General features: G+C 48.6%; 1 protein-coding gene across 1 annotated transcript in view; it reads right to left on the reverse strand.

Moving 5' to 3' along the window:
- LOC306925120 (activating signal cointegrator 1 complex subunit 3-like) overlaps positions 1–23,046 on the reverse strand; it is a 250,456-nt gene that overhangs the window by 77,963 nt on the left and 149,447 nt on the right. The window contains exons 17-20 of the mRNA XM_079503798.1: positions 22,467–22,553; positions 17,640–17,816; positions 3,543–3,768; positions 2,995–3,149 (exon numbers count right to left, since the gene is read on the reverse strand). Of these exons, the coding sequence (XP_079359924.1) occupies positions 2,995–3,149; positions 3,543–3,768; positions 17,640–17,816; positions 22,467–22,553 (645 nt within the window). The remainder of the gene's footprint in view (positions 1–2,994; positions 3,150–3,542; positions 3,769–17,639; positions 17,817–22,466; positions 22,554–23,046) is intronic.

Here is a 23,046-nt window from a genome sequence, read left to right on the forward strand (position 1 = left end):
ATCCAAACAACGTTAAACTCACTTTGCCACTCGATATGCCACTTACACTTTATGCATGCGCATACCCTCTATACAAGTGTTTTTTTGTGCCAAAGGTACATCAATGGGCATGTCAAAACTTTCATATGCATAGCAAAAAATATGAATGAATGAATGAATGAATGAATGAATGAATTAACATTTACCCCTTTTTTCTCCCTCATTCATGTGTGTTGTCAAGCACCTGCCAGTGAGGAGTCCTCACCGGGAGGACGTAGAGCTTTCTTCCTACTCCTCACGGCCCAACAGTCCCCGCTGACAGGTGCCGCCCCCAGCCCGGGAGTACGTGAGTGACAGATATCATCCCCCCACTGTCCGGCTTCCTTCCCCCGAACGCCAATTGTGTTCATATATAGATGCTTGAGAAAGCCAGATGCACCGCGGTGGAATCGAACCCCCAGACAGGGTAGGTTCTTAACCACTGCACTCAAGTGCCGCAATTTTATACTGGATATATATAGATCTACTGCGTTTCGAGCTTGTGGATCTTCTACTTTTGATGTTTTGTGTGACTGTTGTAGTACAGTATGTAAGTAACAGTATGATGAAGTAGGGCATTCATTTACCAAAAGTTACAATATGGAGAAGAGATAGGTTTCTGCCCGACATCGCCGATATATTGTAATGATAATATTTGGCTGTCACAGTCCCAAGGCACACCTTGGACCTGTGCACCCCCCCCCACTCCCCCCGCCCCCCACCGCCCCCCCAGCTGCACGCCCGGCCGGTACCACAGCTTATAGCTTCCTGCTGCCGTGGAAAGAACGGATGGTTGACCGCCGTGGAAGACAGGTTTATGAGACGTGGAGAGAGAGAGAGAGAGCAAGGAGGGGGAAAAGACACTGGAGCTTCCGCAGATAAACACACCAACGCCACCCACTATATCATCTTCTAAACAGGTCTGTCTGTGGCTCTTTGGCACAGAGGCCACAGAGCAAAGGGCCACTATTGTACATAAAACCACAAAATCATCAGTCAGACAGACAGACAGACAGACAGACTGCTTGGGAAAAAGACCATGAGTGGAATAAGAAAGCCATGAAAAAAAAGGGAAATGGAAAAAAGAAAAAAAGAAAAAGAGAAATGCCAACAAAAATCTGCTTCCTTTTTTAAAATGAGTCATGATGGTGTTGGCGAGGGCGGAAGCTTATGTGTCTTTACATGTGTCCTGGCTAGGCCCCGCGCGCCGCACAGACATATGCAACCCGGATCAGGGCTAAGCTGAGGGGGTGTTCCATTACCACTCTCCCATGAACGGAGCATGCATCGCTAATCGGACACAAACATTCATCTTCATATTGGGCCCCGCTACAATGAGCCTCCTATTCCCCTCGGATCCCACGGAGAACTGGTGGTAAAGCCTTCGGTATAGATTCCTCTGGCCGACGGAGGTGGGACAGGTTGGCGTTCCACGAGGATGCTTGTTTTCGTCTTTGTCTCAACTGGGAGTGTGAATAGCTTAGGTTTTGATGTAAGACGACGGGTTCTGTTAGCGATGTGGCCCATTGGACGTCATATTGACAATGTCCCAACCAAATATGGACGAGTTGTGGGCCGGTGGAGAGGAGATTATGAATTCGGAAAACGCAAGCGAAATTTAGTGCCGATCGGCCCAGTGGTTTCGCGAGATTAGCTGCGGACAGTGACAGACAGACACACACAGACAGGCATACACAAAGACAGATAAACACACACATGCACACACAGACTGTCTTCTAGGCAGTTCAGTCCCTAGGCGCCACGCCTGTGCCGGCGCTCGAGGGCGAACAGCAGAGACAGTGTTAACACGTTCAGAAGTAAAGGGCTGTGAGAGCTGCATGGGTACTTTGAGCGTGTGTTGTGTCAGAACCTCCAGAGGTTGTGCAGTGGGATTCACACATCATCTCATTAAGCCTGACTTACACTTAGTTGCACTCGGGTGTAACACACTGAAAATAGCCGCTCTACAAGCTCAGTGCGAGACAGCTCTCTTATAATGTTAATGTGAATGGGTTCCACATAATATCTATGGGTATAATACATTTATTCCATTGCATTGTAGTGACTCGTTAATCGAGTGGACTCGTGAGGCCAGAGTCCTGAGTCTCAGTATGTGCTACAACAAAGCAGAGTCCTGCAACGGGTGCGGGTACGGGCAGAACGCAACGCAACACGGGTGGGTGACCTTTTTTAATCAGCGGACCCGCACTGCACGATGTTATAAACAGCAGCTGAGCTGGGGGTTTTCTCAACAGCGGAGACAAGTTAAATCCGTCACATGTCCAAGGAATCGCAGTGATGTCACATCACTGCCGAATCCTTCATAATGGCGTTCTGTTTCTGCTGCTGTGCATCCCTGTGTGCTACTTCCTTGTTGCATAGCAGTGACATCACGGCCCAATCCTTGCTTCCTTATCGTAGCATTTCACGTGTGGAGTTTATTTTTTTTATCACCAGGCTGCAGCCTGTACTGTAGCCTATATTTTCGTTCGCTCACGCTGATGAAACACCAAGGGATTATAATGCCAACATTCAACACAAGACGTTACTCTGTCTAAGTGTAAATAAAGTTTAAAAGATTAGCCTGATAAGTGATGACCGTGTTTGAAACAGCCTTGGATCAAGACGGTCGACTTATCAGGCTAATCTTTTTTTTTTATCATCCTGTCCTTGTTGATATATTATGCCAATATGCCATTTAGGTCGAAATCATGATATAACTTTATGTTGTGATAATAAGAAGCAGTAGCCTCAGTCAACTACATGTCTTCCGTTCCATGTGCAACACACTGCCGCCGCCCACCACCACCGCCCGGAAATGTGTCGAGGTGTCCCTGAGCAAGACAATTACTGTCCCGTCCCCCCCTAAAACAGGTCTGCCATAAAATAGGTCTTATCATCATTATTATTATTATTACAATTAAAAGCACATTCTATGTAATGCAGCATGCCCGTGTGACCTGGTTGCCACGTTACCTGGTCGCTCCACTTGAAGTCGTGCGTGATGACGAGGCGCACGCGGAGCACGGTGCGCGTGATTGGCTGGATGGTGGCCTCCATGGTGATGGAGGGGATCTGTTCGACGCACTGCTTCACCTTCAGGCCGATGTTCACGTGGTGCAGCATGTGACCTGCAAGGAAACACACACAACATGTCAACCACCACCACCACCCTAAAACACTGCTTCACCTTCAGGCCAATGTTCACGTGGTGCAGCGACCTGCAAGGAAACACACACAACATGTCACCCTCTCACCACCACCACCCTAAAACACTGCTTCACCTTCAGGCCAAGTCCACTAAATATGCTGTTGTTTTTGTCGACAAAAGTGTATTTTGTCAGGCGGCGCCCTCCCCCCCACACACACACTTGTTGTTTGTCTACCTTTGGTTTCTAGTTTTTAACCTAACCTTTTAACTAGTTTATTCTTCTAATATTTTTATTTTTTCTGTTCTGTAAAGTGACTTTGAGTACCTTGAAAAGCGCTATATAAATTGTATGTATTATTGTTGGTTTCCTCACCGATCTCGTCCTTCCTCATCTCCTTCAGCTTGTCCACGCTGAGCTTGCGTTCCTCCAGGCGGGCCAGCACGGTGTGAGGCAGGCTGGGGAACTGACGCAGCGGGTGAGCGAAGCCCCACAGCCGCTTGTCGATCACCTTGCAGAGCGTGAGCAGGCGGTACGTCATGGCTGGCCAGCGCTTCCGCAGGGCGATCTCGAACAGGGCCCTGACGATACGAGCCGCATTCTGGGGAGGGTGCCGAGCGAACACGCACACACACACACACACGCACACGCACGCACACGCACGCACACACACACACACACACACACACACACACACACACTTTAGTCCACTGCGCGTTTGTGAATAAGCTAAGAGAGACCCACGACTGTGCTGGTTGTGAAACAAGTTTCTAAATATCTGAAACCCTTTACTTGTATTCTTTTTGTGGTAAAAGCACTCAAACTTTCTTCTTTGCTGCCTTGATCTCCTTACCCCCACCCCCCACCCCCCTTTCTTTTTCTTGGAAAAGTGACTATGCACAAAAACGAATCTCACCCACTTTTTTACTTGTAAAAGTGTGATGTGACAATAAAGATGATTCTGATTCAATTTGATTTGAGGCCGATTCTAAAAATGGCTTCTAAATCCTAACAGTTTTCTGAGAAAAAAGTATGTATGTAAGTACGTATACAGCGGCATCTGAAATGACACAATCGCTGTCTCGGAATGAAGGGGTCGGAGCAGTGGTTCTCAATGAGGGGTCCCCAGATAATTCGACAGTGACAAAACAAATGGACCCTTATGGATCTGTAACTCTGAGCCATATGGGTCCATTTGGTTCCATTTGTACACTCTCTTGAGGTAAATTAGCACTTTACACAGTGTAGACTGGGGTGGGTCCCGGAGGTACAGTAAAAGGGGTGACAGACATCAAACCGAGGGTTGTTGAATTGAAAAAGGTTGAGAATCACTGCTTTTTAGAGGGTCTGTCTTTTTGGAACTTGTGATGGAGAACTCTCCACCTCGACAGAACTTGAGAGTAGGAAAGGACACAGGCAAACATCCACGCTACAGTGAAAGGACACAGGCAAATATTCACACTACAGTGAAAGGACACAGGGAAAGGACACAGTGAAAGGACACAGGCAAACATCCACGCTACAGTGAAAGGACACAGGCAAACATTCACACTACAGTGAAAGGACACAGGCAAACATTCACACTACAGTGAAAGGACACAGGCAAACATTCACACTACAGTGAAAGGACACAGGCAAACATTCACACTACAGTGAAAGGACACAGGCAAACATTCACACTACAGTGAAAGGACACAGGCAAACATTCACACTACAGTGAAAGGACACAGGCAAACATTCACACTACAGTGAAAGGACACAGTGAAAGGACACAGTGAAAGGACACAGTGAAAGGACACAGGCAAACATTCACGCTACAGTGAAAGGACACAGTGAAAGGACACAGTGAAAGGACACAGTGAAAGGACACATTGAAAGGACACAGTGAAAGGACACAGTGAAAGGACACAGTGAAAGGACACAGTGAAAGGACACAGGGAAACATTCACGCTACAGTGAAAGTCACATCGGCACTTGAATGGTGCGTCAAGCGGCGAGACGCGGCAATTAATCACGATCTGATCAAGAGGCCGCGCGGCTGTGCTCCGACAGCCTGGTCAGACGCAGCTGTGCACTGATGGATTGCTCGTGTCTGTTTTGAGGGATGGGTCAGGGGGAGGTGGGCGCCGATAGGCCGCGGTCAAGTCTGTCTGGGCCGTGAATCCGTGATTGATCTGGTCAGGTGCTAACGGGATCTGATTGAGTGGCAAGGTGCGAAAAAGTTTTTTCCTCTGGATTGATTTGTTAAGTCTGGCGGCGGCGTTCTGATTGAAAGCTGCGAGAGGGGAAGGGTACTCTCTGATGGACCGGGCAGGACTGGCTGTTCTTCACATCACTGGCTCTCACCATGGGGTCTGGGGACCCCCCAGGGGTCCTTGAGGGGGCTCCAGGGGGTCCACTCCACAGCTAAGTGATAGTTAGGGACCGAATGGACCAATACAGGTCTATAACTCTGGGAGTGTACCAAATAGATTTTTTTCGTGTCGGACCCCCTGCCTTTTCCCCCCCAACTCTCCCCGGAAAGAGGGGAGGGGATGTGCTCTGTCGGTCTATCACCCTGCACGTCGTGTGTGTGTATGTGTGTGTGTGTGTGTGTGTGTGTGTGTGTGTATGTGTGTGTGTGTGTGTGTGAGAGAGAGAGAGATAGCTGCTGTTTACAATCGCCGGGCAACGACATACTTTTATAAATTATATAATAACCTTTATATATCAGGAATAAATGGGTTTCAATTCACATTGTGACAGACCAACCCACCTCTCTCAACCCGAGGACAGTTGCAGCACACTGCCCACTGATCAGTGCACAACCGCCTGCCTGGCTTGTGGAAAGTTTTGGTGAATAAGTCATGGCGACTGTGAGCAGCAAAGAAAAAGACTGCCACAGTGATAATGATTATTTATTAATTAAGTAATGAAAGTATGCCTATACTAGTTGCCCACGTTTCACATCATCTGGAGCATTCAATTGGCGGATACTGTAAACGGTGAGGGAGGTGTGGAGGAGCGGTTTCCTACTGCCCCGAGATGTGAATACATCACAGTGGGCAGCCGGGGGACGAGGGTCAGTGACGGACCGGCAGCGCCACGATATGGTCTCCCTTTCCCGGCAGACTTGGGGCTGAAGGCCCGGACCCCACACGGAGACACAAGCTGTTTTACTTGCTTCCACGACGTGCTGGCTATGTACAGTTGTATTTCTTTCCGTAAATATGGTATGCTCTTGCCAAAACAACATTAACATTACATACAGAGCCGATATTTAAAAAAAGATATAATTTAATTCGATCTCGGTGTTTCAGCTGCGCTCGGAGGGTTTCGGTCGTGGAGGAGAGGACAGCGGAGTGGAGCAGAGGTTGTCTCCCTCCCCCCCCCCCCCCCCCCCCCGCCCCGAGATGAGCACATGAGCGGGGGTAGACGAGGGAGGATCGAGAGCGGTCCGTCGTCTCGTTCGGTTATTTACAAGCATGTTTACCAAGATTATATTATTTATTTATCCATAAATAGGTTATGATGTAACTAAATATAAATCTGAGCGTCTGCTCAGACTGCCTATTTTCTGTCTCGTCTCAAGGCCAGTCCAGGCCGCTTGACTGACAGGTACCTTGTACACGCCCACTTTCTGAAAGAAAAGCTGCTTCGAAATCATTTTAGCTTGCTTTATTTTTCTAGCTTCTGGCGGTGTGAACGCAGCTTTAAACCCTCACAAAAACACCAGGTTGGCAGATGAAGTTTAGCGCCCAGGATTACATTAGATCATTTTTCACAACAAAACAGCACTTTAACCTTCAAGCTCACAACACGTTTACGCGTTGACAGCTCGTACATCTGCCATTTTCAAAAGAATCTTGAAAATAATGTCACAAATTTTGAATATTTTTGAAACATTAATCGTGTATGGGTGTTCCATGGCACAAACTATGTTCAGACCAAAGACAATAATTTGGGGCTCACGTGAGAAGGAACCACCATGGCCTATAATGCATATCAAACTGGGGGGTCCTTGAAATGGAAAAGGGTTGAGAGCCACTGCTCCTGACACCCATCTCTGGAGGAAGGCACCTGTTAGAGGCCTGATGGAAGGCCAACAGGCCCAAACGTCAATCAAAAAAACTTTATCACTGCACGGTAGAGCCATAAAGTGTGCAACACTTTCTTCCTTCTCTTTAATTAAGAAGCCTGATGTTCAACGGAATAATCAACACGCCCACGTGACCAATAACCGCCTCAACAGCAGAGAGCTCTCCCATTTCCCACGTCGCATCCTGTCCCCTAACCTCCGGGATGAAATGGACACCCTTCGGGTTTCAACCCCTGCTGCTGTTTAGGTTGAGTGTATGTGAAGGTTTTTGATGCCGTAAATGTTTAGCTGACCTCTGGAGCCCTCTGCTCTGCTGGGCCATAATAACGTCTTCTCTCTGGGCCATTGAGTGCGAGAGCTGCAGAACTGCTCAATCCCACATTTGCTAAAGCCATTGCTCTAGCAGTATGTATGTATAGTGTGTGTATGTGTATGTACGTATGTATGTGTGTGTACGTGTGTGTGTGTGTGTGTGTGTGTATATATATATATAAATAAATATACATATATATATAGTGTGTGTGTGTGTGTGTGCGCTTGCGTGCATGTGTGTCTGTGCGTGGGTGTTTATGGATGCGTGCATGCATCCACTGTTGCATGCAAACCCCCCCACCCCCCATAATGTGCACATGTGTGCGAGTAGGAGGGTGGGTGTGTATACACACGCATGTGTAGTATACACATGCGTGTGAGAGAGTGACAAAGAGACAGATGCTTTGTCCCGGGCGGCAGTAGGTTGGCAGTGTGGGTGTTTTGTCCCGGGCGGCAGCAGTAGGTTGGCAGTGTGGGTGTTTTGTCCCGGGCGGCAGTAGGTTGGCAGTGTGGGTGTTTTGTCCCGGGCGGCGGCAGTAGGTTGGCAGTGTGGGTGTTTTGTCCCGGGCAGCGGCAGTAGGTTGGCAGTGTGGGTGTTTTGTCCCGGGCAGCAGTAGGTTGGCAGTGTGGGTGTTTTGTCCCAGGAGGCAGTAGGTTGGCAGTGTGGGTGTTTTGTCCCGGGCAGCAGTAGGTTGGCAGTGTGGGTGTTTTGTCCCGGGCAGCGGCAGTAGGTTGACAGTGTGGGTGTTTTGTCCCGGGCAGCAGTAGGTTGGCAGTGTGGGTGTTTTGTCCCGGGCGGCAGTAGGTTGGCAGTGTGGGTGTTTTGTCCCGGGCGGCAGTAGGTTGGCTGTGTGGGTGTTTTGTCCCGGGCAGCAGTAGGTTGGCAGTGTGGGTGTTTTGTCCCGGGTGGCAGCAGTAGGTTGGCAGTGTGGGTGTTTTGTCCCGGGCGGCAGTAGGTTGGTAGTGTGGGTGTTTTGTCCCGGGCAGCAGTAGGTTGGCAGTGTGGGTGTTTTGTCCCGGGTGGCAGCAGTAGGTTGGCAGTGTGGGTGTTTTGTCCCGGGTGGCAGCAGTAGGTTGGCAGTGTGGGTGTTTTGTCCCGGGTGGCAGCAGTAGGTTGGCAGTGTGGGTGTTTTGTCCCGGGCGGCAGTAGGTTGGCAGTGTGGGTGTTTTGTCCCGGGCGGCAGTAGGTTGGCAGTGTGGGTGTTTTGTCCCGGGCGGCAGTAGGTTGGCAGTGTGGGTGTTTTGTCCCGGGCGGCAGTAGGTTGGCAGTGTGGGTGTTTTGTCCCGGGCGGCAGCAGTAGGTTGGCAGTGTGGGTGTTTTGTCCCGGGCGGCAGTAGGTTGGCAGTGTGGGTGTTTTGTCCCGGGCAGCAGTAGGTTGGCAGTGTGGGTGTTTTGTCCCGGGCGGCGGCAGTAGGTTGGCAGTGTGGGTGTTTTGTCCCGGGCCGCAGTAGGTTGGCAGTGTGGGTGTTTTGTCCCGGGTGGCAGTAGGTTGGCAGTGTGGGTGTTTTGTCCCGGGCGGCAGTAGGTTGGCAGTGTGGGTGTTTTGTCCCAGGCGGCAGTAGGTTGGCAGTGTGGGTGTTTTGTCCCGGGCGGCAGTAGGTTGGCAGTGTGGGTGTTTTGTCCCAGGCGGCAGTAGGTTGGCAGTGTGGGTGTTTTGTCCCGGGCGGCAGTAGGTTGGCAGTGTGGGTGTTTTGTCCCGGGCGGCAGTAGGTTGGCAGTGTGGGTGTTTTGTCCCGGGCGGCGGCAGTAGGTTGGCAGTGTGGGTGTTTTGTCCCGGGCGGCAGTAGGTTGGCAGTGTGGGTGTTTTGTCCCGGGCGGCAGCAGTAGGTTGGCAGTGTGGGTGTTTTGTCCCGGGCGGCAGTAGGTTGGCAGTGTGGGTGTTTTGTCCCGGGCGGCAGTAGGTTGGCAGTGTGGGTGTTTTGTCCCGGGCGGCAGCAGTAGGTTGGCAGTGTGGGTGTTTTGTCCCGGGCAGCAGTAGGTTGGCAGTGTGGGTGTTTTGTCCCGGGTGGCAGTAGGTTGGCAGTGTGGGTGTTTTGTCCCGGGCGGCAGTAGGTTGGCAGTGTGGGTGTTTTGTCCCGGGCGGCGGCAGTAGGTTGGCAGTGTGGGTGTTTTGTCCCGGGCGGCAGTAGGTTGGCAGTGTGGGTGTTTTGTCCCGGGCGGCAGTAGGTTGGCAGTGTGGGTGTTTTGTCCCGGGTGGCAGTAGGTTGGCAGTGTGGGTGTTTTGTCCCGGGCGGCAGTAGGTTGGCAGTGTGGGTGTTTTGTCCCGGGTGGCAGTAGGTTGGCAGTGTGGGTGTTTTGTCCCGGGCGGCGGCAGTAGGTTGGCAGTGTGGGTGTTTTGTCCCGGGCGGCAGTAGGTTGGCAGTGTGGGTGTTTTGTCCCGGGCGGCAGTAGGTTGGCAGTGTGGGTGTTTTGTCCCGGGCGGCAGTAGGTTGGCAGTGTGGGTGTTTTGTCCCGGGCGGCAGCAGTAGGTTGGCAGTGTGGGTGTTTTGTCCCGGGCGGCAGTAGGTTGGCAGTGTGGGTGTTTTGTCCCGGGCAGCAGTAGGTTGGCAGTGTGGGTGTTTTGTCCCGGGCAGCAGTAGGTTGGCAGTGTGGGTGTTTTGTCCCGGGTGGCAGTAGGTTGGCAGTGTGGGTGTTTTGTCCCGGGCGGCAGTAGGTTGGCAGTGTGGGTGTTTTGTCCCGGGTGGCAGTAGGTTGGCAGTGTGGGTGTTTTGTCCCGGGGGGCAGTAGGTTGGCAGTGTGGGTGTTTTGTCCCGGGCGGCAGTAGGTTGGCAGTGTGGGTGTTTTGTCCCGGGTGGCAGTAGGTTGGCAGTGTGGGTGTTTTGTCCCGGGCAGCAGTAGGTTGGCAGTGTGGGTGTTTTGTCCCGGGCGGCAGTAGGTTGGCAGTGTGGGTGTTTTGTCCCGGGCGGCAGTAGGTTGGCAGTGTGGGTGTTTTGTCCCGGGCGGCAGTAGGTTGGCAGTGTAGGTGTTTTGTCCCGGGGGGCAGTAGGTTGGCAGTGTGGGTGTTTTGTCCCGGGCGGCAGTAGGTTGGCAGTGTGGGTGTTTTGTCCCGGGTGGCAGTAGGTTGGCAGTGTGGGTGTTTTGTCCCGGGGCGGCAGTAGGTTGGCAGTGTGGGTGTTTTGTCCCGGGCAGCAGTAGGTTGGCAGTGTGGGTGTTTTGTCCCGGGCGGCAGTAGGTTGGCAGTGTGGGTGTTTTGTCCCGGGCGGCAGTAGGTTGGCAGTGTGGGTGTTTTGTCCCGGGCGGCAGTAGGTTGGCAGTGTGGGTGTTTTGTCCCGGGCGGCAGTAGGTTGGCAGTGTGGGTGTTTTGTCCCGGGTGGCAGTAGGTTGGCAGTGTGGGTGTTTTGTCCCGGGCGGCAGTAGGTTGGCAGTGTGGGTGTTTTGTCCCGGGCGGCAGTAGGTTGGCAGTGTGGGTGTTTTGTCCCGGGCGGCAGTAGGTTGGCAGTGTGGGTGTTTTGTCCCGGGCGGCAGTAGGTTGGCAGTGTGGGTGTTTTGTCCCGGGCGGCAGTAGGTTGGCAGTGTGGGTGTTTTGTCCCGGGGCGGCAGTAGGTTGGCAGTGTGGGTGTTTTGTCCCGGGGCGGCAGTAGGTTGGCAGTGTGGGTGTTTGGCAATGCGAGTCGAGGCCTTTGTGTCCCGCATGCAGTCTGATTGGAACATCAGATGTCCAGTACGAAGGAGCCGGCCCATCGCAGGCTCCCCGGCTACAACATCTGAAATCGGGCGAATTAGGAGCAAAGAGGGAATCTGCGTGAGCTATTCCAACTATTTGACCACATGGTGCTGGTTACTGCATGTGGGACATCTTGGATAGATGGCTTCAGCAGAGGGATGAGAGGAGCCAAGGAGAGTGAAAATGAGAAAAGAAGTGTGTGTGTGTGTGTGTGTGTGTGTGTGTGTGTGTGTGTGTTTTGAGATGGGGGATGGGGATGGTTAGATTCCAGGCTATCAGTCACTGTGAAATATGTAAGGGAGAACATATTAATTTCCACATTCGAGAGAACCGTCCGTTGATTTTTTCCCCCGCAGAGGATAAAGCCGCGATGATGCCCGCTCTCCGATCTACTGTGGCGTTTCACCAAGCCCCCTTAACCCATTCTGACCTGAGATCAGATTCTACAAATGTCTTCTACATCCTGACAGTTTTCTGAAAAAGCTATGTTTCTATGTCAGTGGTTCTTCGATTTTTCAAAAATAGCAGACCTACAAGCTCGTAGCGCGCCACTCGGTGGCGCGCTATGAGCTTGTAGATCTGCTATTTTTCAATAGCTAAAGCATAACATAATGCTAACACCAAAAGGGGTTCCCGCCCAAAATGGGTTAATGCCGTCAGACAATGGTGGCCGCTGATACAACAGGAAACACATTTATTGTTCCACGTGATATGATAACTTGGGACATGCCCGCAGATCTGAGCAGGCTTTCTCGTCCAGGAATGTGACTGAACATCGTGGCCGTGGATTGCAGACAGAAACGTGTGTATCTCCACATTTCAGCTCTTCTATTTTGTAAATGAATGCCTTACTTTGTTACTTCGTCATACAAGAGTGTCGCATAAAAGTAGTGAAAATAGCAGATCTGCTGTGAGCTTGTATATCAGCTGTTTTCACTATTTTCAAATGATTTTAAAATAATAACAAAAAAGAATAGGTTATGAATGGTGATCAGAGATCACAGTTGGGATCAGACTGTTTTGATATTCTCTGAGCAAGACGCTTAATTGACCCCAAACTGCTCCCCGAGCGCTACAACCAACCTTTCCTCACTCTATAGGATGGTACAATGCAGAGGATACATTTCACATAATATGTGAAATGTTTTTTGTCACTGTACATTTGCACATAATAGGCGCGAAAAACCCCCCCAAAAACACACAAACACACACACACACACAAAGGGTGGGGGGTCTGGGGACCAAATTATCATTATAGTTTGGCACCGCTAAAGCCTGGAGCCTCTTTTTAAAGTTTGTTTTGGAAGCCGGGATGGCCTTCCAGGTTAAACAGGCGGGGATGGTAACCATAACAGGTTCATTCTGTGAGTGTTCGAATGGGAAACAGGGGAGAGATTCAAAGGCATGATTGATAGACGACAGTGTGTCTGCTGTCGACAGTTACTGCGGCCTGGAACACATCAGAACCACATCAGAACCACCTGGAACACATCAGAACCACATCAGAACCACCTGGAACACATCAGAACCACCAGCAGGTGTTTCTGGTTCAACAAGCTGGACATGCAGTCACTGGTCCATCTGCATGGAGACAGTGATGCACAGGCCCACTGGTGACAGGTAAGACCTGGAGACAGTGATGCACAGGCCCACTGGTGACAGGTAAGACCTGGAGACAGTGATGCACAGGCCCACTGGTGACAGGTAAGACCTGGAGACAGTGATGCACAGGCCCACTGGTGACAGGTAAGACCTGGAGACAGTGATGCACAGGCCCACTGGTGACAGGTAAGACCTGGAGACAGTGATGCACAGGCCCACTGGTGACAGGTAAGACCTGGAGACAGTGATGCACAGGCCCACTGGTGACAGGTAAGACCTGGAGACAGTGATGCACAGGCCCACTGGTGACAGGTAAGACCTGGAGACAGTGATGCACAGGCCCACTGGTGACAGGTAAGACCTGGAGACAGTGATGCACAGGCCCACTGGTGACAGGTAAGACCTGGAGACAGTGATGCACAGGCCCACTGGCTGGACGTCCATCTGCATGGAGACAGTGATGCACAGGCCCACTGGCTGGACGTCCATCTGCATGGAGACAGTGATGCACAGGCCCACTGGTGAGGGGTCCATCTGCATGGAGACAGTGATGCACAGGCCCACTGGCTGGACGTCCATCTGCATGGAGACAGTGATGCACAGGCCCACTGGTGAGGGGTCCATCTGCATGGAGACAGTGATGCACAGGCCCACTGGTGTCCATCTGCATGGAGACAGTGATGCACAGGCCCACTGGTGACAGGTAAGAGTCATCCATCTGCATGGAGACAGTGATGCACAGGCCCACTGGTGACAGGTAAGAGTCATCCATCTGCATGGAGACAGTGATGCACAGGCCCACTGGTGACAGGTAAGAGTCATCCATCTGCATGGAGACAGTGATGCACAGGCCCACTGGTGACAGGTAAGAGTCATCCATCTGCATGGAGACAGTGATGCACAGGCCCACTGGTGACAGGTAAGCCACGCTGAGTCAATGAGAGGGTAAGGTTTAAATACAGTAGCACAGGGAACTGGTTAATGGCAACAATTAGTTCTTCTTCCATCTACGGAATGGGAATGGGAATTGTGGGAATGGGATTTGTGGGAAAAGAGGATAGTAATCGAGGTGTAAATAAAAAAATCACACCTGTGTGAACTGAGTGGTGCAAGGTCTTATATAGCCTGATCAGCTGTGGTCTGACGTAATGTCAGTGACCATAGTAACCATGCTCATTTTTTTGGGTCCCACGTACAGGTACACACACGTACAGGTACACACATAAATAGACACAAACATAGATACAGACAAAGCTGGTTGTTGGAGTGGTTTGCACCACTCAAAAAATAAGATCAGTTCGGAATCAGAATTAGCTTTGTTGTCAAATCACAGATTTAAAAGTTTAAAATAAATCACACTCGTGTTAAGTGAGGGGCACTCTTATCATCATACATCATCACATTCCTTACTTTTGGCGTCCTCACTTTTCTGTCCTCACTTTGTATCCTCACTTTTTAAGCCCTCAGACAATCAAATCATCGCTATGGGGACACACAGAGCTGGGCATAGGAGGGTCTGGCACCCCTCAAAAAGTGGGTGAAATTTGTTTCTGTGCATAGTTACTAGGGATGTCCCGACTTTTTTCGCTTTCCGATCCCGATACCTCAATTTCTGTGTTAGCCGATACCGATACTGAATACCGATACCAATGTCGTGATCTCATGTTGTGTTTATAGCGATCTAGCTATATATCTCGTGTTGTGTTTATAGCAGACTCCTCACTCAAATGTGCACTTGCAGTTTGGGCAACTCCAAAGCAAACTCTACATGTCCCAACATATTATTTACCTGCCATAGTGTCAACCCCTTACCCCTGTGTCGGATCGGTGGTTAGACTGCCATATTCACCAATACCGATATGACAAATAAGGGCCGATCTGATACTTTTCCCGAGGATTAAGGTGCAAAAAGTCAGTTCTTGTCAACTGCATAATCCACATAAAGTAGACTGACACTGGTATAATCCTCAAGTAGGGCCATGAGGGAGAGCAAAAACAAAAACGTCAAGTCAATTCTCTTGTCCCTGGTGTAATCCACAGGTGGGTTCAAGGAAGAGCAAAGGTCTGAGACCAGCCTGACGATACCGCTGGACAAGACTCATGCCTTGTTCAGCAGTCTGACGGCAGCAGCCGGGTGAAATCTGTTCATAAACCTGGTGGTGCTGCTCTAGATACTGCGGTAGGGCCTATTTGGCGTTGTAGGGGGTTGAACAGTTTGTGATGGTGCTCGACTGCTCGTCCTTGATGATGCGCTGGGTACATACCGCTTTTTGTACAGTTCCTGGAGCGCGGAAAGCTTTCCTTGCGCCTTCTCTGGCAGTACAGTTTCCATATCAGGTAGTAACACATCCTGACAGAACACCTTCAACTGAGCTGTTGTAGTACATCCTGAGGACGCGGTGCGCTACTCCGGAACTTCTTCAGGCGGCGGTCGCTGCCGAGCCATTTTTTCCTCACATGCATTGTCTCGCTGGTGTCTCTCCATATTATTAGAATAACTGAAACTCTTGCCACACCGTTTACGGTAGTATGGCTCTTCTCCAGTGTGTAAACGTACCCTGGTGTTTAATCAGATGATGGAACAGACTGAAACGCTTGTCACACTGTTCACAACGGAACAGTGTGGAGACGCTGGTGTCTCTTCAGGTTTTCCGCCTGAGTGAAACTCTTGTCACACTGTTTATGTTTACACACGTAAGGCCTTTCTCCAGTGTGGATATTCTGGTGTGTCTCGACTCCTCAGATAGCTTAACTGAGTGCAACTGTTTACAGAGGTATAAGGTCTTTCTCCAGTGTGGGCACGCTGGTGTGTAATCAGGTGTTGTGACTTAGTGAAACACTTGTCACAGTGTGCGCAGGGGAAGGGCTTTTCTCCTGAATGAATACGCTGGTGTTTCGTGAGGTTACTCGACTCGGTGAAACTCCTGCCACACTGATCACAGCGGTAAGGCTTTTCCCCAGTGTGCACACGCTGGTGCATCTTCAGGCGGCTGTTTCAGACGCTGAAACATTTGCCACAACACTGTTGACAGCGGTAGGGTTTTTCTCCAGTGTGGACGCTGGTTCGTAATGAGATGATGGGACTGACGGAAACTCTTGTCACAATGTTTTTCAGTACCCTGAAGAAGGCATCCTGTTTGCCGAAATGTCGGTTAGATAAAAGTTTCTAGCATCGTGACTACGAGTTGTGCGGCCTCTTTTCTTTCTTTGTTCAAGTTTTGTCTCCTGCGGTCAGCACCTCCCCACTACTGGTGTGCGCTCCTACCTCTTTGTTTGTACAATGTTTACAGTGAAAAGATTTTTCTCTTTTCTCCAGTGTGGACACGCTGGTGCGTCTTCAGCGTACTGAAACTCTTGTCACACTGCTTACAGAAGTGGGTTTTCTTTCCTGTGCACGACGACCGCTGATGCCCTGGTTGAGCCAAAGACTTGGCAAACTGTCGACGACCGTGAGATCTTGGTTCTTCGGTGTCTCCTCGTGTCTGACTGGTTACGGAGCTGACGGCCCGCTGAGGGGATTCATCCATTCGTCAGCATTTGACAGTAGAGGTTGTCGTCGTGGCTCTTCTTCACGCGTCCGAAAAGAGATGTCACGGGATGTGTACACTCAGAGCAGGAGACATGAGTCAGCTAATATTGGGGTCACACTCCCTCCAGGAGAGGTAGTTTATCATGGCTGCTGCTATTCATGGACTGTGATGAGGATGAGGGTTGTAGAAATACTCTGGCTCGCCCTCTCTCTCTGTGTCTCTTCACTCATCTGGAAACTCTCTCAGGACTCTTATCTCCTCGGGTAATGATTTGAACCTATATGAAGTTAAAACTAAACCGTAGGCTCACCAGGAGCTATGGTCTGACCTCACAGACCCTTGCCATGCATAGAAGTGCCGATTTGTACTTTTTTTGTGTGCTTTTTCCATGCTTAATTGCTTAATTCCAAACTTGTTCCAGGACTGTAAAATGTTTTTTTCTCATTTCAAAATATTATTTCCAGGAATTTCATGACCGTGGGAACTGTGTTATTAAAGCAACAATAAAATCTCATGACTGACGATGTTTGCGTGGACAACATTTTGTTAAATTATGCTGTTTTAGTAACAGTGAATAAATCACTGATTTTAGGCTTTCAACTTTTGCTGTTATATGAAATACAAGTAACTACCGGTATTTTCGCTTTGCAAGGTGCCATATAAGACATGCTGAGTTTGCTGACTATGGAATAGTTGTGTTTATCTTCGGCAGCCTAGGACACGTACACAGTTTGGTTGTAAGAGGCTTCCAACAACTTGGGATGCCAAAATAAAGCAGCCAAACGGCTTGTGAAATTCTGTGCAATCTCTTCCACTATCGGTAGCCGCCAAATATGGCGAAGACGCTGTTACTTGTACCCCTGAAGGGTGTGTGGGTATTTGTCCGGGATTTGCTGATTGCACTCTGTACAGCACCTTGTAAATATTTGTGTCCTTGTATTGTATCTCTTATGTGGACATAAATAAATGATTAAATGTGTGTGTGTGTGTGTGTGTGTGTGTGTGTGTGTGTGTGTGTGTGTGTGTGTGTGTGTGGGTGTGTGTGGGTGTTTTTACATAGATTGTGCATTACATTCACTCATTCATATGCCGGTGGCGGAGGAAACCATGCAAGGCACCAACCTGCTCACCAGGAGAAATTAGGGGTTCAGTGTCTAGCTCAAAGACAGCCTGGAATCGAACCGGGAACCTTCCGATTCCCAAGCGGCCGCTCTACCTCCTGAGCCACTGTGTGAGTGTGTGCGTTCATGTGCACGTGTGTGTGTGTGTGTGTGTGTGTGTGTACCTGGGCCACGTAGGAGAGGTCAGAGATGAGGGAGAAGCTGTCCACCTCTCCTCGTCCGATGTAGGTCTGCAGCAGGATGTTGATCTTCCCGTAGCCGTTCTCCACTCCGCCAGCCGCCGGAAGCTCACAGTAGTTAGACAGCATCTGTTCCAGCTCCTCCATCTCTTCATCACGCACCTGCACACACACACGCACGCACACACACACACACACACACACAGTAGTTAGACAGCATCTGTTCCAGCTCCTCCATCTCTTCATCACGCACCTGCACACACACACACACACACACACACAGTAGTTAGACAGCATCTGTTCCAGCTCCTCCATCTCTTCATCACGCACCTGCACACACACACACACACACACACACACACACACACACACACACACACACACACACACACACACACACACACACACACACACACACACACACACACACACACACACACACACACACACACACACACACACACACACACACACACACACACACACACACACACACACTAGTTAGACAGCATCTGTTCCAGCTCCTCCATCTCTTCATCACGCACCTGCACACACACACACACACACACACACACACACAGTAGTTAGACAGCATCTGTTCCAGCTCCTCCATCTCTTCATCACGCACCTGCACACACACACACACACACACACACACACACACACACACACACACACACACACACAGTAGTTAGACAGCATCTGTTCCAGCTCCTCCATCTCTTCATCACGCACCTGCACACACACACACACACACACACACACACACACACACACACACACACACACACAGTAGTTAGACAGCATCTGTTCCAGCTCCTCCATCTCTTCATCACGCACCTGCACACACACACACACACACACATGCACACACACACAGTAGTTAGACAGCATCTGTTCCAGCTCCTCCATCTCCTCATCACGCACCTGCACACACACACGCACGCACACACACGCACGCACGCACAGACACACGCGCACATCAAATCATACAGACAGACAGGACGGGGGACACAAACAAAACACACACGATAATTGTGTTTTTTACTGCCATTTGTTTTACAGGGAGTGAATACGGTATTAAAAGCTCCGACAACGAGCAGGTCGCAAATAACAACCGCCTCTTCCAACAATAACCAGGGGTGTTGCATGGTACATGCAAATACTGTACAAACGCTGGTCCCCAATAAAAGCTGGGTTAACCCATTTTGACCTGAGATCAGATTCTAAAAATGTCTTCCACATCCTGACAGTTCTCTGAAAAAGCTATGTTTCTGTCAGTCATTTTTCAAAAATAGCAGATCTGCTATTTTTCAATAGCTAAAGCATAACATAATGCTAACACCAAAAGGGGTTCCCGCCCAAAATGGGTTAAAAAAAGGAAAAAAACTTTCATAATCAGAATCACAGCTCTGCTGTTCCGAGTTTTCACTTTTCAAGAGAAAACAGCGTTCTGGCTCACAGATAGATTTTGCGGTCGCTCTAATGTCACTGTTGTGCTTCAATGTGAAACAGCCCATGGGACATCTGTGCTAAAACTGTCTGCTGACTCTCTCCTACGAGTTCGTTTTTTTTTATTATTGTGAGAACACAGATCTTTGAAGCACATGTATTTGGGGAAATGTCACGTGTAAAACTCGCTCCATGTGTGATGTGTACAGTACGCTACTCGTCAATTCCAGTGCTTTGGCCTTCATACTGTTAAGGATTAGTTCACCCGAAAAAAGCCAATAATTCAGTGGTTTTCAACCCTTTTCATATCAAGGCCCATTATTATTTATTTGGCACTATTTCCGCCCTGAGACTGGGAGGTCGGGGTTCAATCCCCGGCCGGGTCATACCAAAGACTCTAAAAATGGGACCCAATGCCTCCCTGCTTGACACTCAGCATCAAGGGTTGGATTGGGGGTAAGTCCCTACGACATACTAGCGTCATGTCCAGGGGGGTGAAACAGGAGATAGGCTCCTGCCCTATGGGCCTCATGGCTCGGCTACTTACTTGAGCCACGGACCACCATTTGATGAGATTTAGCCTCAATATTGTGTTATTGTTGTATACAATTTTGTCCAAAATTCCATGCTGTATTGATGTCGGTACCATTAGGAGAGACAGCAGGCAAACGATGATCACAATAACAATTCTGTAATTGTGTAGACTAGCAATGCAGATGTTTAACACCCTGAGCGGCAATGACGGAGTTCTCCGTTCAATCAATTAGTAACGCCCAGCGCTCAGGACGAAGATTGATCAAAAGGACGGAGATTATTGATATCAAAACCCGATCGATTTTGACAAAAACATACTGTATGTACACTAGTAAACAGTTTATTGACTTAGGAATGTGACAAAAACTAAACACATTCAGGGCTTCATGGGGCGTGGAATTGATAGAAAATAGTTACAAATAGTTAAAAAATCACACCCGTGTGAACTGAGTGGTGTAAGGTCTGTCTGACGTAATGAAATCATGTCTGACGTAATGAAATCACACCCGGGTGTGATTTCATTACCTGGCTTTGTTTGTGCAGAAAAAATGAGCATGGTTGCTATGTTCACCCTGTTCACCCGGGTGTGATTTCATTACGTCATTACAACAGGGTGAACATAGCAACCATGCTCATTTTTTCTGCACAAAAAAGCCAGTTGTAGGAGTGGTTTACACCACTCAAAAAAATAATTGGTTGAACTATCGTATAGTAACCATATGAAACCTAGAAGTCCCTATTCTGGATACGTCATAATAATATAAATAAAAAATCCCACCCGTGTGAACCGAGTGGTGTATGGTCTTATATAGCCTGATCAGCTCTGATCTGACGTAATGTCTGACGTAATGAAATCACACCCGGGTGAACTGGGTGACCGTAGCAACCATGCTCATTTTTTGGTACGAATAGACAGACAGACAGACAGACAGACAGACAGACAGACAGACAGACAGACACGTAAACTAACAAAGCCATAGGAGTGGTTTACACCACTCAAAAAGCATACAGTGAAAATAAGCAAACATTTGCAGAAAATAGCCGATCTGCAAGTTCACAATGTGTCGTTGGTGTGGAGAGGAGAGGGCCAAGTATAAACCCCTGTTGGGGTCTAAAATAATTATAACCATAAAAAACTAAGCTAAATTAGGCTGAGCTAAATTGGCTAAAAACATACAGTAGGCTAAATTGCAAATATGGCCCTATCTCCGATTTATGCCTGCTTCTCATTTCTTCAGAAATAAATAAAGGCCTCCTCGGCTACAATTGGATCTTTGACGGTACATCATTATATTCAATAGGAGCAAATCATATCAGAACACAGCAGGCAGAGCGACCTGACGCAGTATGGACAATGGAACAGGCAGAGTGACTTGGCGCACTAAGGACAATGGGCTCTCAAAGAGTCATTAGACGGATTAGTACTAATTACTCTTACAAGTCTACAAGCTCACAACTTGTGAGCTTGTACGTACATCCAGGCCCGGGTTAACAATGGAACTTAGTGGAGCCTAAGCATTATCTCATCAAATTCTACGTCATTAAATAATTTCAAACATAAGTTTTGACCAGATCACTTAATTATATTTCTTTGTATCATCTCTTCTTTTCTCTAATCATGTACTGTAGATAACCAAGTATTCTAATGATGTTGTTTTTTGTTTTGTTTTTTTGTTCTATATACTGCAATCATGTATTCTGGATACACTATATTTCTTGTACAATGTTTCATTGTGTTTTACATAGGTAGAGGCCTCGTATAAGATGTTTCATTGTGTTTTACATAGGTAGAGGCCTCGTATAAGATGTTTCATTGTGTTTTACATAGGCAGAGGCCTCGTATAAGATGTTTCATTGTGTTTTACATAGGTAGAGGCCTCGTATAAGATGTTTCATTGTGTTTTACATATAGGTAGAGGCCTCGTATAAGATGTTTCATTGTGTTTTACATATAGGTAGAGGCCTCGTATAAGATGTTTCATTGTGTTTTACATATAGGTAGAGGCCTCGTATAAGATGTTTCATTGTGTTTTACATATAGGCAGAGGCCTCGTATAAGCCCCTTGGGCTTTTTTGCCTCAGCCTAGCACTTTTCCCTTCTTATATTTATATGTTCACTGTATTGTTTTCATACTGTGCTGAATAAATTAATACAAAAAAAAATACAATAAACGCCAGGGCCCACAGCTTGCAGGACCCTGATTTTCAAATAGGTACAGCTGTTGGTTCCATCAAAACCGTATATTCATAGTAGGTCACCGGTTTCGTAACGCCAGCTAGTGTTTTTGGCCGTCCAACAGTTTCTTAACCCATTTTGGGCGGGAACCCCTTTTGGTGTTAGCATTATGTTATGCTTTAGCTATTGAAAAATAGCAGATCTACAAGCTCATAGCGCGCCACCGAGTGGCGCGCTACGAGCTTGTAGGTCTGCTATTTTTGAAAAATCGAAGAACCACTGACATAGAAACATAGCTTTTTCAGAAAACTGTCAGGATGTAGAAGACATTTATAGAATCTGATCTCAAGTAAAAATGGGTTAAACACTCAGTGGGAGGAGACTAAAAAATAGGAGAACCAGCCTCGGGGAGCAGCCTTATAACCCTACGGGAGCAGCGGCGATAGTGCTGGCGGTGCGCTGAATGCATGCACGTTCATTCACTGGACACGCAAACACAAAAAAGTGTCGCTCTTGATTGTGTTACACGCAAATCACATCATGGGGCCTTTTGATTCGGTGTGTTTGATTCAGCACTGCCCGATGTACGATGTACAACATGGGCTATTTTGGCTGTAATAAGACGACGAGGCCCTCTGAACACAGCTCACCTTGACCTGCTCAAACTCCTCTGCCTTGGACACGATGCTGAGGATGTCGGCCTCGTTCCTCTGGGAGTTGAACAGCTCGTTGAACGTCTGCGTGGCAATGCAAGGCAAGGCATGTTTATTTGTGTAGCACATTTCAACAACAACAACAACAACAAGGCAATGGGCTCTATGCACAGATGCCATTTTGGGAAGAACTTGGACCCCTTCCCTACTACCTTCTACAGGTGTTACCGATGATACTAATAAATTACACAGAATGTTCCATTCTGGTCAAACAGAGACAGGGTGCTGTGCTAGTGTGCATGTTGGCTCACTGGAAACACACTGCTACACCAGTGGGTCTCAAAGTGTCCTTGAGTGGGTTCCAAATGGCCCCGTACGGGTGTGTAACTCTGAGGTCAGTATTATGCGTGTCTTAAGTACCAGGTCTTATTACTTAACTTAAGACTTGGAGGCGTGATCAATGCCATTTGGCTATTCTGAGTGGCCAAACAGCATTGACCACGCCTCCAGGTCTTAAGTTAAGTCATAATACCTGGTACTTAAGACACGCATAATACTGCCCTGAGAGTGTACAAAT

Source organism: Electrona antarctica (assembly GCF_951216825.1).
Source record: "Electrona antarctica genome assembly, chromosome: 6".
Lineage (NCBI taxonomy): Eukaryota > Metazoa > Chordata > Actinopteri > Myctophiformes > Myctophidae > Electrona > Electrona antarctica.